The following is a 17,931-nucleotide window of genomic DNA, read 5'->3' as shown; positions in this document are numbered from 1 at the left end:
CTTCTTTTTTCCAAACTAATCAAGCCCAGTTCATGAAGCCTGGCTTCATAGGTCATGTTTTCTAGACCTTTAATCATTCTTGTCGCTCTTCTCTGTACCCTTTCCAATTTCTCCACATCTTTCTTGAAATGTGGCGCCCAGAACTGGACACAGTACTCCAGCTGAGGCCTAACTAGTGCAGAGTAGAGCGGCAGAATGACTTCACGAGTTTTGCTTACAACACACCTGTTGATACAACCTAGAATCATATTTGCTTTTTTTGCAACAGCATCACACTGTTGACTCATATTCAACTTGTGGTCCACTATGACCCCTAGATCCCTTTCCGCCATGCTCCTTCCTAGACAGTTGCTTCCCATCTTGTATGTATGGAACTGATTGTTCCTTCCTAAGTGGAGCACTTTGCATTTCTCTTTATTAAACCTCATCCTGTTTACCTCTGACCATTTCTCTAACTTGCTAAGGTCATTTTGAATTATGTCCCTATCCTCCAAAGAAGTTGCAACCACCACCCAGTTTGGTATCATCTGCAAACTTATATTGATAAGACACTTAGTGTTCAGTAACTCCACAGTTGCTGCACTCTCCGTAAGCCACCTCCAGGAGAAGCGTAGAGTTGCTGCGCTCAGGATCCAGTGCTCAGGTGCTAGTGTGAATGCTTGAATTGTTTGCTGCATTCTGACTGGCTTCTGGAAATGGCCCATAATCCTTCAAGTCCTCTTTGCTCCTTGTTTGAACTCGGCTGTCTACCCTATAGGCAAGTGTATATCTAGTATGAGAGCTCTGTTTCAGACAGCCTGCATGCTCTTTTGATTTGCTCCACACTAGGAGACAAAAAAACCATTCAGGAGCAACACAGAGGCAGAGGTGTGTGCGTGAGAGAAACTGCTGTGCAAAGAGCCAGGGAGGGAGGGCTGAGATTCTGGCATTTCCTTTCCCCCCCTGCCTCAAGACTGGTTGTTTCCTGCCACTATCTGAACTTACATGCAGACATCATCTCTCTCCCTCCCACATACACACATGCCCTCTTCCACACACTCCGCTTTGCCTGGACTTCTGTTGAAAAGCAGCCATCAATGTAGCAGGATGACCATGGGCAATGGGAATGGGAAATCTGCCTTATGTGACACTGACTGCCCTGTGCAGCACTGCAAACCCTTTCCAAAGCACCCTGTGGTGAGCTGCACAGTGGAATAGCTACCACAATGCACTGCTCTCCCTGACATGGCAAGAGGGCTCATGTGGACCTGCTCTACCATCACAAGAAGCATAGTGTGGACACACAACAGCGGTTTCCCTACAGTGCTCTGTGAGCAACACTAACTACCAGAACTTTACATCTGCTAGTGTAAACATAGCCTCAGTGTAGACCAGGCCTGTACAACATGCGGCCTGCAGGGGCTCACTGTTCGGCCCATGACCAGGACCAGATTAAGGGGTGGGCTAGCTGGGCAGCTGCCCGGGGCGCCAACCTATGGGGGGGCCACTAAAACATCCCAGCACCGAGAGTCACTTTGTCAAGCGGCGCGTACCTGCTGCGCTGCCGTGTGGACGGGACTCCACGACCCCGGGTCTCCCCTGTCTGCCAATGTCTGGTATTTTCTGAATTTCCAGCTGGGCACTGGACAGAAGCCTGGTGGCACTTCCTGTGGTTGCGTGCTGAAGCCGGGCAGTGTGGGATTTTTTTTTTGAATGCCCGGCACATGTGGGTCTCCCCCTCCGACTAAAATTTTTAGCGCGGATGTTCGGCATTTTTTGGGAGAGCATCTGGCAACCCTACTTGCGGCCCGCAGCTGTTTCTTTGGAGTAATATGACCCTTGCCGCTTTCCGAGTTGTGCAGGCCTGGTGTAGACATAGCCCAAGCCAGCTGATTCAGACTTGCAGGCCTCAGAGCTGTGTAATTACAGCACAAGCTCCCAGACTCAGTCAAAGCCAAAGCTCTAGGACTCTCCAACCTCACAGGGTCCTAGAGATTGGGCTCAAGCCCAGAAGTCTATGATGCAACTAAACAGATATAACTCCAGGATACATCTAGGCTCAAGTGATGGGGCTAAAAATTGCAGTGTAGATATTCAGGTTTGGGGTCCAGCTCAGGCCCTGGGACCCTATGAAGGGTCCAGCCTGAACGTCTACAATCTGATATTTTGCCTCACAGCTCGAGTCCATTGACCCAGGCTCAGACACTATAACAAAGGTTTTTATTGCAGTAAAAGACATATCCTCAGGGCATGATTTTCATTTACACTAAGATCAATTTTCACTGTTTTACTTCAAGTAATCTAGAGGTAAAGAGGATTAAAAGGATAGGAAATTGTTCGATTCATTGCTTTAGCCATTTGGTCCCAGGATATTAGATTAGGTGAATAAGGCAATATCTTTTATTGGACCAACTTCTGCTCACGAGAGACAAGTTAGAGATCTCTGCGACTTGAAAGCTTCTTTCACAAAACAGAAACTGGTCTAATAAAAACTAATACCTCACCCACCTTGTCTCTCTAGGAATCATAAATGAGAGAGAGGGGAAGATCAGCACTTCTGCATGAAAATCAGCGTAGGAATAACTCCCTTCAGTCTGTCTGCAGGATTTTGTCCAGTCTGGGTTTAAAAGCATCAGAGTTGAGGTTTTCACCATTTCCTTTGACAATTTAACAGATCATACTAGACATGAAAAACAACACTCATCTCAAACCACCACCTTGCCATCCACTGCTTCCCATCTGCTCAGTATCAGTTCACTTACATTTTATTCAGAAACATTAACTACAAATTGTAACGTAAACATGACACAAACATTTGTTCCACGGCACAGACATTCACTACTACAGGTTGAGCCTCTGTTGCCTGAGAGACCCTGGCCCCAACACATTTGTGGTCCTCTCAGCAAACTGGTGGAGATACTGCAGTCCATGGCAGAAGGGGGGTGCTAAGCCTACAGAGCCAGAAAGTGGGGGCTGCAGAATACGGATGTAAGTGACTAGTCACCAGTCAACTACCTGATAAGCAGAAGCTTATTGGATAGTTAAGCAGCCACTCGACTAGTTGCTTCCTGCCCCCTTGCTGCCTATCAGAGAGAGAAAGCAAGGAGGGGAGAGGAGCAGGAGCCGGTGCTGAGAGGAGCCATCTTAAAAGCCGGTTCCCCGCCAGCACAGTCTCTGCGCGGGGCATAAGAGACAGAGGCGTCCCTACTGCTGCCCCTTTCTCTTTAAAATTGTACAAGAGCCGCGGGCGGGAACTTGTACATTTCCAAGGGAGAGGTGCAGTAGTTGGGACCCTGCTGCGCCCTTCCCTTTGTATAAGAGCCCACCCGCAGCTCTTGTACATTTCAAAGGGAGAGGTGCAGTAGTTGGGACCCTGCTGCGCCCTTCCCTTTGAATAAGAGCCCACCCGCAGCTCTTGTACATTTCAAAGGGAGAGGTGCAGTAGTTGGGACCCTGCTGCGCCCTTCCCTTTGTATAAGAGCCCACCCGCAGCTCTTGTACATTTCAAAGGGAGAGGTGCAGTGGGATAGCGAGCACCCTCTTATCCACTAATTGAGTAGTCAATGGAAATTCCATCGACTACTCAATTAGTTGGTTAATCAAAATTTAACATCCCTACTGCAGAGCACACAGCTGGCAGGGCCATGAGCACCAACAGAGCTACAGCCAGAGCCCATGAGGCCATGGAGCCTGCACAGCTGCTACAGTCAGGGTGCTGAGGGCAGCGGTGCTAGGAAGCTAGGGAGAGGAGCCCTGGGGAGATGCTGGTGCCCCACCCCCACCTTCCCTGGGCTGGAAAACTCCCTTGTCGGGGACCGATCAGGACCCAAGGGAGCCAGACCAGGGAGGTCCAATCTGCCGTTATATTTAACAGTGACGGCTAAAATATAGTTTTTAGATAACAGTTCTCAAAATAAACACCTCTGTGGCGACATCACTCCTGCTTATTTCAGCCTGTTGTAGCTCTCTCTCCAATTCAAGTGTCATTAATGACAATGGATAAGCCACTGAAGGAGCTTCACTCAGCACTGCTCTTGCTTCTATGCTTGTCAGATCATACAATACCGCATTCAATTCTCATGGCAAGTTACAAAAATAGGGGGATGTCCCTCTGTCAGTCAACTTTTTCAGTTGCACATGAATGTTGATGAGCCTGTAGCAACTGTCTAAGGCAGGTGCCCACTTATTCTTTTTCTTCCTTGTGTCTACTCATGAAGCTAGTAGGGTTTTAAGCAACTAGTCAAGTAGTCTACTCTCCAATAAGCATATGCTTATTGGGTAGTTGAGTGACTACTCGACTATTCACTTCTCCCACCCCATTCTGCCTCTATTAGAGGCCGCCAGGGGCAGGAGAGCAAGAGCTCGTGCTGGGGGAGGGAGAGGAGGGACTGGCTTAAAAGCTAGTTCCCCCAGCACCATCTCCGTGGGGGGGGGGGGGGCAAGGGAGGCGGAAGCACAGCAGGGGACCAGGCACTTTAAAAAGCAGAGGTACAGTGTCTGGAACAGGGCACGAGCCGGGACAGCTGATTCTTGCCTCGTGCCCGGTCCCGCACTGCGCCTCTGCCTCCGACTGGCTCTTAAAACATTTTAAAAGGCAGAGCCGCAGCGGGCTTAGCTCCCGAGACCAGAATCTAACCCTGCTGCAGCTCTGCAGTTTCCCCCCTTGTCAACTAATCGAATACTCTATTGAAAGTCTGTCGACTACTCTATTAGCTGATTAAATGAAATATAACATCCCTAGAAGGTAGAAAGTATTAGAAATTTATTCACTACCCCAGCTTCAGTTTAAATGCCACGTTAACCTGCATTTATGTTGGAGCTGAGCTGAATCAAGAATTTAATAAACTTAGGCTTATTACCGTATGTGCATGAGACGTTTTTGGGTCTGGATGACTTTTTCCTATTTATGAGGATATTCATTATTCTTACTTATTCACTAGACAACTTGGATCAACAGTTTTCAGCCTATGGCTTTTCTGAAAAATTTAGCTATCTGCATTGAGAGACCCATCACATGGGCAGCTGGGTTAATGGAATGAGAGGCATATCTTAATATCTCCATATAGATGTGCATGCATGCTACCGCCTACACCAGAGAACCCCTCCTTTCTTGATTTTGTAATTAAGGACTAGTATTTTATCTAAATTAATCAAAGAGACTACTCCCAAAAGGCAGGATAATCAAATGGGCTTTAACATGGCATCTTCTAGCCACAACTTGAATCATATATAGATCCATCACTTGGGCACTCACATACTATGAAGAATAGCATGAACGTCTACATAGATGTTCATTTTGTAAAAAGATTCATTCATGCAAAGTCGTTCTCTAAGTACACTCTACGCACACCTCTTATTCCAAGCCAAACAAGTAGTGCAAATACATTTTCAATCCACTACCCTGTTGTAAATCGTTTGCTCTTGTCAGAATATGAACTTCCATCTCCTCTTCCAACTGACAGTGAGCTAACACTGTCTATGAAACCCACCATTGTCACCAGAAGATAACACTCTTTTTTCGGCATGCAGCTTTCTTACACTGGATCAAATGTTCATTTATGATACAGTCTTGCAGTCCCTGGGTTGCATGCAAGAGTGCAAAATCCAGCTCAATGTGATACAGGCTGAACCTCTCTAAACCAGAACACTCTTGTCCAGAAACAGCCATCATCCAAGCATGATTTTAGTTAACCGGATGGCCACTTCCCATGGATGTGGCCAAATATCCTGCAGTCCCATAAAGTTTGTTTACAGCTATTCAGTGTTCTGTGCTGTTATTTAGCTCTAATTTATCCCTAAATGTCTTCTAAGAGCACAGTAAGCTGCAGAAGTGTTAGTAATGCTGCTAGACAATATTGACCTCTCGTGGTCTAGAAAATTCTCTCATTCGGAACCAGTCAGGTCCCAAGGGTTCTGGATTAGAGAGGTTCAACCCGTATTGCATCTGAGCATAGATTTTAGATTTCATGTGTATCTCTGGACAAGAATGCTGTTAAACTGGTGGAAATTTAGACACTGATCTCCACTCTGAAGGCAATAGCAGTCTCTGCGTAGAAAACAGTGCCAGTTGTATTGGGCCTTTAGAGAAAGGGGAAAAAAAATAAGAATCAGGCTGGACTTAAATGTGTCCAAAGTGATGTATAAAAGGACAGGAGGGATCAATAACCATCTACAAGTTTGGGATTTAGAGGATACGAACACCAAGTGGCTTTGGGAGAGGGAGGGGAGCCTTTGTGGAGTATGGTGGTCAATGGGGGGCAGGAAATAACTGGGATTTGTTAGATCAGTGGTTCCCAACCTTTTTTATACCGCGGACTAGCAAACCCATTCAAACTTTCAGTGGACTGGTAACATTTGCATATTTTGCATATTCATTATGCAAATAATGATTATGTAAATAAAATGTTGCTGGTCCGCCAAAAAGCTCCAGCCCTCAGAGCCGCCACAAAGCCAGCTTCCTCTCCGGCACTCACCATGTGACAGGTGGCTGCCACAGCTGAAGTCAGCTGTTCACGGTGGCTCTGGAGGCCGTGGCTGGGGTACATCCCAAACTCAGAGCCCCCCAGTGCCAGCCCTAACCCCTAGGAGCCCCCAACCCCTCCACAACCCCCCTGTACCAGCTACTGGCCCCAGAGTCCCCTGCATCCAACCTCTTACCCAGGCCAGCCTCCTGTCCTCAGAACCCCCCAATGTCAGCCCCCCATCCCAAACATCTCAGTGCCAGCCTGCCAGCCCCCCAACCTTTAGAGTCCACCACCACCAGACCCCCCCTTCCCAGTGCCAGCCTCCTGTTTCCAGAGCTCCACTACACTCAACTCCCACAGAGCTCCCCCCAATGCCCAATATTAGCTCGAACCCCAGTGCCAGCCCCCTAGAGCCCCCCAGCACTAGCCCTATCCCCAGAGCCTCTCTCTCCCCCCTCACCTAGTCCTGCACTGCCTCCCAGCTGAGTGCTGCTGCCCAGGCTGCAGCTGTTCTAAGGCTGCCATGCCGGGCTCCACGCAGCCCTACCACCATGTAGCAAACCACTCTTCTACATCCGGGAGGGGACCCCGCCCCTGCCCAGTGCTGGCTGGCTTAGAGGCAGGGAAGGACATGCCCCTCCCAACAGCCACCGCAGGAATGGAGACTGCTGGGCAGTGTGCCCCGGACCCAAAGCCACCACAGCCTGACAGCCAGTGGTTCGTGGCCCAGCACCAGGTCACAGATCAGCGGTTGGGAACCACTGTTAGAGCAGTGTTTCTCAACTTTTTTTTTTAAAGTACCCCCAGGACCTACAGTTTTCAGACTCATGCATTTTTTTTCTACCATTGCAACTTAATTGTAGCTGGGCGGGTGATGAAATTTTTGGGTGTAAAAAGTACAACAATAATAAAGCAATGTAAAACTTAAAACAAAAAATCAGTTTTCTTCAAATATCATTCGTGTTGATGTGCCCCCCCCCCCCGACTTCTCTCAAGTACCCTAAGGGTACTCATACCATGGGTGAGAAACACTGTGTTAAATGACATTGAGCAAGGAAACATTTAGATGGAGTATAAGGAAAAAGTTACCAAATAGTGAAATCTTAGGTTGTGGAACAGTCAGTCACAGAAAACCAGAGCAAAGGAGATACTGTAAGAGAATTCTTTATTGGCTGAAGGACAACCTAAAAGGTCTTGCTTATGCATAACCCTGTGACATGTGCTGCCTATCTCAAACATCTCCTAGTTATGGCCGTGTGAGTTACACATGGCAAAAGGAATTAGAAGAAAGGATGCCAAAGGTGGCAATAAATGGAATTAAGGATGGCATGTAATTGTAGACTTGGAGAACAAGTCTGCATTCCATACCACCACACATGTATGAAACAGGTATTCTCATTTGAAGCCAGATTCCAACACCTTCCTCACCCTGTAGAATATCCTACTCACAAATCATTTCCCCATTAATTTCCTGTTGGACTCCTCATGAAGCAAAGTACTAGGAGTGTCAGTTTTTAGCCCTCTGTCTTGCACAGTGCCAAACAGTATCAGTGAACACAAACATCAGGGAAAATGTTCCATGTGACTGTTTGGCAAGTCATATTTCTAATCTCACTACGGCATTTAACATTTGCTTTTTTTTTTTTAAGTGGATAATTTGCAGAGATCTTAAGGTAATTCTCACTGTACCTACAATAGCATATATGGGGAACTGCCTTCTAGTACAGCTCTACCAGAGGGTGGCAACAGCAGAACAGATGTAACAAACAGGCAGTATGGATGGAGCACTACTATGAAAGTCAGAACACCTGGGTTCTATTCCCAGCTCTACCACTAAACCTGCATAACATGAGAAAATTTGTTCACTGTTTTGTTTTCCCTCCTACCCCTTCTCCTGTCTAATTCAACAAGAAACTCTTCAGGGCTGCCTTATACTGCCTTATGTCCGTATACAGAGACTGGGACAATAGATTCTCTCAGTGCTACCGTAACACAAATAATGAGTAGGGCGATGGTGTTTTACTGTTACGATGCTGAATTCTGCACAGATCCTGGTGGTGAAAGCACACTGTCTACATCAACATTTTCTTTTTGCTACCACTGGCAGAATGGAAACACAGGAAGCTTTCTGAAAAGTGCAAAAATGGACAAGACACAAAGTACTAAAGTAATGAGTGTCTCAAAAATTTCTATAATAAATGCTAAACATGAGTGCATTTATATTTGCTTTTCAAATCCTTTACTCCACCCCCCATTATATTCATGTTTTTAGCACAACAATCCCTCTATTTCATTTTCAGCAGTTTGTAACACTTCTGTACCTACCGTGGCAGGTGGGGACAGACTAGATGGCCACAGCACTTCAACATAACGGAAATAGACTAATAAAATATATTCTACTTAGTGGCTCAAATTGACAAGTGAGCACCTGAATTGTAAACTCAACCACTTAGTTCCAAGACAACAAAAAATCAATGTACCGAGCTCTTCGAATCAAGTTTGTTACAACTTAAAGCTTATTATCCTTCAGGCAACTGTATGTGTTATGTTCCAGGTTACTCTAAAAATCCCAGACTTTTTTTTCATTTAAAGGGACATTTATAAGAACACGTTAGTACTTTAGTAGTGTCCCAATATCACCACTGATAATTACTACATTTTAAATAAAGCAAAGATTATCGTTTGCCTATTAAATCTCAATCCCCGCTTCAAAAAGAGGGGAAGTAAGGTGATGCCCAAATTAGTGACTCTTTCCTTACCTTAATCATTGTAAGCGCATCATCCATCCGTAAATCCTTAGGATCCCATACAGATTCTTTTAACTGTGTCCCCTGAAAGTGAAGCCAAAAAAACCAACTTTTACTTCAACAACTATACAATTATGAATATTTTTAGGAAAGATGCGGAAGAGCAAAACACTTGCCACTGCCTTTAGAAAAATCATTTCTATTTCACTTGCTCTTGCTCTAGAAACAGAAATTTACTGGATGTTATTGGAAAAGCTATAGAGAGCTTGAGCGAGAAAAATATATGAACTAAGAATGTTAAGGACTAGTTGATTCCTCCCCCCTCCCCCGCTGCTGCCACTATGAGATAGAGACAGTAAAGGGGAGAGAAGGCAACTTCAAAGCAGCAAAGCAGCACAACTGAGCCGCACTGCCGCTTTGAAACCCCAAGGCACTGCCCCTTTAAAACACTGAAGTGTGGAGCTCAGGGACAGCTGGGGAGTCCCCAGCTGATCCAGGGCTCTATGCAGCATTTCCCCAGAACCCAGGGTCAGCTGGGGAGTCCCCAGACTCTGAGTCCCTTGCTGATCCCAGGCTCCATGGCTTTGAAAGCACAAGGGCCCCTGCTGGGGACTCTTGTACATTTCAAAGCAGGCACCCCCCGCTGGCCCTGGGCTGTACAGAGAGTTCTGCATTCCTAGTTTGAAATGTACAGGACCCCCAGAAGGGGCTCTTGTACATTTCAAAGAGGAATGAGCAAGTGCCTATCGACTAGTCGAGTAATCAATGGAAATTGACTACTCTATTAGTCAAAGAACTGCATTTTAACATCCCTAATATGGACACATCTTTAAATTCCATTGAGATACAAAGGACATAGCCTCATCATGTACCAGTCTCTTACAAGGTACTAAGCATGCACAGGGGATAATACCACCTTAAAATGAGTGATCAGTATAAAAGTAGTCTGTTGGAAAGGAGTAGGGAACATCTGGCCCATAGGCTAGTTACATCCACCTGCTTAATTTCATGTGGCCCGCTGAAACTTCCCTACTGCACTCAGTGCACCAATGGCAGGGCTGGGGTTAACCCTCTAAACTCCACATTGCCAGAGCCCTGTATTGCCCACAGCTGGGGCTGACCTACTGAGCTCTGTGCTACCCCAAGGGGTTAGCTCTGAAGGACGTGCTACCCACCAGCAACCAAGTTTTCCTTTCTCCTGCTGACAGGCAATGCTGACATCAGCTGACCAGACAGCAGCCACTGTCCTCTACTCTGCCTTGCAGCCAGGACAAATACCCAGTGGTACCTCCCTGTGCCTTATGAGAATTGGCTGGTAAGTATGAATATGCGTAACTCGCAGTTGTTTTATACAAAATACCTCATGTGACCTATCAATTTTAACGTTACAATCTGCTGCAGGTGTATGTTGTCTTTTCATGCATGTACCATTCTTGAAAGTGAGGTTAGAAATATACAGGTGGATACGTTTATAGTTCTACATGTGATAAGGAGGGCCATCTCTGATGCCCTGAAATGTAATAACTCCATGAATAAATTAACGGAATAGTCTTACTTGTCCTGTAAGCCCAAACAGTCATTAATTTATCTGGGGTTGTAGTCTCATTGGGGGTTGTTTTCCTGGGTTCTGAGTCCTTAGAAGTGAGCCCTCGCAGAGCTGAACTGGTTCAATGTGTGTTGTTCTGCATAGGGCAGTAACCCCCAACTCCGTGCCGAGGCTGGCAAAGGCCAGAGGGCCTGACCCAACAGGACAGGGTGCTGGGAAGCCCCAGATAGCAGGCCGGCAAGTGTCAGCGACATGAACAGCACCTTCAGGAACTTCTGTGACTTCAAATTGCCACGCGCAGTTTGGGCAAAAAATAGGGACGGTTGGTCCAGAGCTGAAAAAGAGGACTGTCCTGGCCAAAATAGGATGCATGGCCATCTTAAGAATACCAGTCCATCTATGAAGGGAGATGAAGACCATCATGAGGAAGAGACAGTCACCTCTCCATAGTCAGGCTTGAGACCTATTTCCATTCTAAGGTCTCACTTTAACTCTCTCTAAATCACACAAACTCATTTCAACTTCACATTTTGCATGGAAAAAAATTGTTACCCAAAAGAGAGAGTTACAGTTTTATTACTTGTGTGGTGTGTGCGTGCGCGAGAGGGGGGGGGGGGGTTCCAGGTGGGAGCTGGTCTGTGAGGGGAGCCACTTTAAAAACTGGCAGAGGCAGCAGTGCAAGGTGGGAGCAGCTCCTGTCCAGGGGACTGAGGTCCCGGACCCGGCGCGAACGGGAACTGAGCTGGACTAGGCTGCCTGCCCGCCTGGCTCCATTTCAAATGCAGAGCTGCAGTGGGGGAAGGTCCCAGACCCGGGCCAAGCCTGGACTGAGCCTGCTTTAAAAAAAAAATGTATTGGCATTGGCGGGAGGGGGGCTGTGCGTGTAGTCTATAGCATTAACCTATACACTTCTGCTTACTGGTTAATCTACTACACTATTACATCCCTACACTGAAGTGGACCAGCAGCACAAAAGCTCAGAGATTCTCTCAAATCTTTTACAATCATGCCAGTCATGAAAAGGTATTTAGATCTGTGGAGAAACTGAGCCACGTGCCAAAAACATGACAAGAACAGAGTAAGGGTTAGAAAGATTTCAACTGACTTCAGTGGGCAAAATTGGATTGGGCCTCCAAGTTCAGATAGTTATTGAAGTCACATGAGTAATCAGTGACAGAACAGACTAAAACTTCGGGAGTCTGACTCCTTCTCCTCTGTTCTAGTTCTTAGACTCAATGCCCTCCCTACTTCCTTTTGACAGATGTTAAATATAGGACTGTGCAGACATATTCCAAGATATTGATAACTGTATTTAACATAAGTGAACAGTGCTATGCATGCCAAGAATATTATACAACCAGATCTGCTCTTGGAGTTTAAATTTAGATGATCATAAAGAAAAAAATATACATTAGCAATTGAATAAGTGCGTACACCAGCACAGAGAGGACAGGAATGTATGTTCTATATTCAACTTAGTGAGAACCATCCAGCCTTACAAGTATTTTCACTAGACTGCCTTGTTAAGATTGGACAGACAGTGTCCCTACAATGTAATCCAAATGCCAGATAATCTTACAAAAATGCAATATCCCGAGGATATGAATATAACAGTCTTGCCACGGAGCAGTCAGCTGACTGATAAGCCATGTCTGCAGCCCAATGGCCTCAATACATGCTCTAATTAGGCTACCCTTGCTGTTTGTGTATTTGGATGGCAGCATTCTTAGAGGAGAGAATCTGTATACTGTTGGGGACACACATGACACCAAGAGAAGGGCTTCATCTACAACAAGGGGTGTAAGTCTTCCATTGTTGTAAGCCTAATCAGCTGCATCTGTGCTAGCAATGTTGGAAGTACTAGCACAGACCAGGCTCAATTGTTTTTTACTACTATGTTGTCTAGAGGGTAGAGGGCTGTCAAAAGGGCTCAGGAGAATAAAAAAGTTTGTATGGAAACAAGATGCTTTAGGTTAGTCACTTGTAAAATAAAGATAACTTACATTCATAAGGTTTTGCGTGAAAGATGTGCTTTACAAACACGGTCAGTATTACACCCATGTTATGGACAGAAAAAATGAGATGGAGATACTGAGGCTAAGATTTTCTAAAGAGGCATTTCCTAAAGTGTGAGGCATCCGGTGTCCACTGAATTTCAAGGGGAGTCATGATCTAAACTTTAGTATGCTCCTTTTGAAAATAAAAATAAAAAGTCAAAGCTTAAGACACTTAATAAAATCCCGCAGCAACAAATCCAAATAAAATCCCGCAGCAACAAATCCAAATACAACTCCGAAGTTCAGTCTACTAGTCCTGTTATACAACAGTACTGAAAAGAAAGAAAAACACCAAGCCACACTACTTTAGTCATGACATACTTCACTAGGATGTTGATACTTTCATGCATGATGCAAGTCTCCAAAATTCATGGATCAAAAGGTGCTGTGTGCAAAGGAAGTTTTGTAACTGAGTTTGGCACCTACCATTGAGTTGCACGAATGCAGAGATGTGCACTTCGTGAGGACTGGCGTGAGAACAATTCAAATCTATTCCATGTGTAAGTCCAGTTGTTCCCAACCTGTGGTCTGAGGACCCTGGTGGCCTACGATGGTACTGCAGGGCATCCATGAAAAGTTTAAAAATAAGTATTGGGCATGGGCTCAATCCTTACTTCTCTTTTCAGTTCTTACTTTTTTTTCCCCCCTCCTCGGGGACAGGGGGTTCTGAAATTTGAATACACTGAAAAGGTGTCTGTACGCTCAAAAAAGCTGGGAACCACTGTGTTAGCTGATTTTTCACACAGGAGTAGCACAAGTTACAGCTTTGAATCCTGTATCCCTATCTCCCCTACTCAACAGCAAGGCCAGAAGGACAGGTGTTGGGTGGGAACTCATCCGTAAACCCTCCTTTTTTCTGGCAAAGGAGGCACCACTCCTTCTAAACCCACCACAACTAAGAGTTCAGGAGCCCAAAGACTGGAACTTAAGAGACAACCTTATATTCATACAGGCCCCTCTCCCCCCCCCCCCCCCCCCCAAAAAAAAAAATTTAAGGTCTACGTCAGGACGGGAAATAATTTTTTTTGGGGGGGGGGGGGGGGGAGAGACACTCCAAAATTTTGGAAAGTGGCCGGGCGCCACACTCTTCCATGGTATTAATGGAGGAGGTGCGGAGTCTGGGATGGAGATTGGGTGCAGAAGGGAACTTGGGTAAGGGATTGGGGTGTAGGACGACCTGTGAGGTCTGGGAAGGAGTCTGTGAGAAGGAGGCAGCTGTGACCTGAGGCACAGGATTTGGGTTGTGATCTAGGGCAGGAGGGAATTATCGGAGCAGGGAATTGGGGTGTAGGGTCTGGGGGGGCAGAGGGTTTGGGTTATGTGGGGTAGGGGGTAAGAATGGGGGTGCAGAGGGCTGGGGGAGAGAGGGGCCTGCCTCTGGCTGGGAGACTTACCTGTTTGTCTCCCAGCCAGCAACCCAGCATGTTTCCCAGGCAGCTTCTCTGCCGGCCCCGCCCACGCACACGCTACAAGGGCCATGTGCGTCTATGACGAAGAGCCTGAAGCGGGGGCGGGGACGATTAGAGGTTTGGAATAGGGATGTTAAATATTGATTAACTGAACAATTGATTAATCTCCTGAATCCTTATCAGTTACTCAACTATTCTATAGTCCCTGGGGGCAGGGCTGGTCCCACTCCCGAGGAGCCCCTTGCTACTCCACACTGCTGCCTCTGCATCAGAGGCAGCAGTATGGGGTGCCCGGTGGGAGCTGGTCCAAAAGGAGAGCCAGTTTAAAAACCAGCTCCCCCTGTGGACTGGCTGCCTGTCACTCTACACTGCTGCCGATCATACAGAGGCAACAGTGCAGGGTGGCAGCAGCCCAGGTGGTCTGAGCTCCCAGATCCAGCAAGAGCCAGAACTGAGCTGGGCTGCCTGCCCACCTGGCTCCTAAGACATTTTAAATGCAGAGCCACAGCAGGGTAGGTCCTAGACCTGTCACAAGCTGGGACTGAGCAAGGCTGCTGGCCAGCCTGCTAAAAAATTTACTGGCTGGGGGAGGCAAGAGAGAATGCATGCAGTCTATAGTATTAACCTATGAGCTTTTGTTAATCCCTAGTTTGGAATGGGTACCATATAAGAAGATATTAAAAAGACTGAGAGTTTTCATTTTAGAAACTAGGAGATTAAGGGGGGGAGATACTAAGTTCCATTAAATCATGACTGGTGTGGAAAAAGTGATTAAGGAAAAGTTATTTACTTGTTCCCAAAACACAAGACCTAGGGGTCACCAAATGAAATTAATAGGTAGCATGTTTAAAACAAATAAAGGCAAGTTTTTCTTTATACAGTGCAGTCAACCTGTGGAATTCTTTGCCAACATCTTTGCCAGAGGATGTTGTGAAGATCAAGATTTTAACAGGGTTCAGAGAAGAACTAAATAAATTTATGGAGGTTAGGTCCATCAATGGCTATTAACCAGGATGGGTAGGAATGGTGTCCCTAGCTTCTATTTGCCAGAGGCTGGAAATGGATGACAGGAGAGGGATCATTTGATGATTCTCTCGTCTGTTCACTCCCTCTCGGGCATCTAGCATTGGCCATAGTCAGAAGACAGGATACTGGGCCAGATGGACCTTTGATCTGACCAGTATGGCCGTTCTTATGCCTGTTCTTTGAAATCAGCCAATGGGATTGTGCTGGGGGGGAGGAGCAGCATGTGAAGCACCACTGTCCCTTCTCCTCCTCCTCCCCCCCCCCCCCCCCAGGTAAGAAACACAAACAGCCAGAAGCTGCTTTTCTGAGCAGCATGGGGGGGGGGGGGGAAGAGAGGCAGGTCAAGCAGAAAGTCTGCCTGATGATACCTGCTGCATCCACAGGCCAGATCTGGTGGCATGGTGGGTTGCATCCAGCCCATGTGCCCTATTTTGCCCAGCCCTGTTCTAGGTGTTTGTGTTTAGGACTGAGGATCAGGCACTGCTGACTTCTAATCCTTATTTCTATTCTATTAGCATCTAGTGGCTCCACTCAAGATTAGGGACCCACTGTGCTGGGCACTGTATTGACACAAAAGATAATTCCTGCTGCAAAGAGTTTACAAGTCTGTAAATAAGAGGGAGCAGAAATGAAACTCTTCACCCAAGACCACAATCAGACAGTGGAAAAGCTAGAAATAGAACCCAGGTCTCCAGATTCCCCAGCCTAATGCCTAATTACTAGACCATACTGCTTCTTGTTCTGAAACTGGAGCATATCGTGTGATTATAACCCTTTTGCATGTTTGACAGTATGTAGTTTCCATATGTGTCAGAGAGAAGGTTCATGTCTGGAAAGCGCTTTGAAGAGATAATTAAAATACACATTCACCATTATTGTTCTAATCTGTCAGAGAGAGTTTGTCTGTTTGTTCTTACCTAAATGGTAAGAACTAGGATTACCAAATTCAGTAAAAGTCTCCTCCTATCATAATTTAAAGCAAGGTAAGTGTTGGTTGTGCCAGGAAAATGGTGCATGGAATAGGATTGCTTCTTAAAACCATGCAGAAAAGAGACTCACCAGGCAGATGAAAGGGGCTGGCTGTGGGCGCCGCCAGTCTCCTACCCCTCAGGAGCCCTTTCGTGTGGGCTGGGAGGGATCCTGAAACTCCCTCTCCGGATTCATATCAGAACATTGCTGGGTGTTCCCCTTCATCGGGCAGTGCAGCATTCCTCACACTGGTTGGGGAGTGGAAGGGGGCAGATGAACCTGCCCCCCGCTGGGGAACATGCATCCCTCCCCTTCCTGTGCCTGCTGGAACTAAAGAGGCCATGGAGAGGTGCTTCTCACCTGGCCTCAACCCCCACGTCACTGCAGAAGCTTGAGGTAGTGCTCTCTCCCCTTGGGGCAGCCTGCATACTAAACCCCTCATCCCCAACCCACTCCAGAGCAATGATTTTAATGAAGCACATACATTTTCATTTTATTTTCCAACACAAAATAATGGAGTTAAGGATCTGAGCAATGCCAGTTAAATCTTCTAGTGCCTAATAAAGCTGAGCCGTAGTGCACCTCCAGTACAATGCACTACTGTATACAGTTAGTGGCATTGTTCTCAAAAGCTATTTAATCCACAAATAATTGTGTGACCTACAGCTGCAGATTTGCTCCTATCTCTTATTAAAATAATTGTAAGACAGGTATTAGTTGCCTACATGAGACCAAATCCCACCTCTTGTGTAATCCACCTGAAAGACAGAAGCATCAGGGCAAATTAAAACCTGCCTTTAATCCTTACAAATCTCAGTACACAAATCTTTTATCCTTTGTTGCTCCTGCCCCCAGTTGTCATTCCTGATGGGTACCTGTTCATATTGTCAATATTTCAGTGGTTTCCATGAGGAAAGACAGATGAAAGTGACAGGACGGATAACATGCTAGTGACACAAGAAACATGTGGACAAGGGAGATCCAGTAGATATAGTGTATTTAGATTTCCGGAAAGCCTTTGACAAGGTCCCTCACCAAAGACTCTTACATAAAGTAAGTTGTCATGGGATAAGAGGGAAGATCCTTTCATGGACTGAGAACTGGTTAAAAGACAGGAAACAAAGGGTAGGAATAAATGGTAAATTTTCAGAATGGAGAGGGGTAACTACTGGTGTTCCCAAAGGGTCAGTCCTAGGACCAATCCTATTCAACTTACTCATAAATGATCTGGAGAAAGGGGTAAACAGTGAGGTGGCAAAATTTGCAGACAATACTAAACTGCTCAAGGTAGTTCAGACCAAAGCAGACTGTGAAAAACTTCAAAAAGATCTCATAAAACTAAGTTACTGGGCAACAAAATGGCAAATGAAATTTAATGAGGATAAATGTAAAGTAATGCACATTGGAAAAATAACCCCAACTATACGTATAATATGATGGGGACTGATGTAGCTACAAATAATCAAGAAAGAGATCTTGGAGTCATCGTGGATAGTTCTCTGAAGATGTCCACGCAGTATGCAGCGGCAGTCAAAAAAAGCAAACAGGATGTTAGGAATCATTAAAAAAGGGATAGAGAATAAGACAGAGTATCTTATTGCCCTTATATAAATCCACAGTATGCCCACATCTGGAATACTGCATACAGCTGTGGTCTCCTCATCTAAAAAAAGATATATTGGCATTAGAAAAGGTTCAGAGAAGGGCAACTAAAATGATTAGGGGTTTGGAACG

The 17,931-nt window shown here is 46.0% G+C and overlaps 1 protein-coding gene across 7 annotated transcripts in view; it reads right to left on the bottom strand.

The window, feature by feature from the left end:
* PTPRA (protein tyrosine phosphatase receptor type A) overlaps nucleotides 1-17,931 on the bottom strand; it is a 251,571-nt gene that overhangs the window by 137,581 nt on the left and 96,059 nt on the right. For 5 of the 7 annotated variants that reach the window (XM_075930986.1, XM_075930987.1, XM_075930990.1 and 2 more), the window contains one exon: nucleotides 9,203-9,274. The exons of the other annotated variants lie outside the window; for them this stretch is intronic. In XM_075930986.1, the coding sequence (XP_075787101.1) occupies nucleotides 9,203-9,274 (72 nt within the window). The remainder of the gene's footprint in view (nucleotides 1-9,202; nucleotides 9,275-17,931) is intronic. 7 annotated transcript variants of the gene reach the window in all.

The sequence above is a fragment of the Pelodiscus sinensis genome, chromosome 5, assembly GCF_049634645.1.
Source record: "Pelodiscus sinensis isolate JC-2024 chromosome 5, ASM4963464v1, whole genome shotgun sequence".
Classification (NCBI taxonomy): Eukaryota; Metazoa; Chordata; order Testudines; family Trionychidae; genus Pelodiscus; species Pelodiscus sinensis.
The sequence above is the reverse complement of the archived record's forward strand: the minus strand, read 5'-3'. Positions and strand labels throughout refer to the sequence as shown.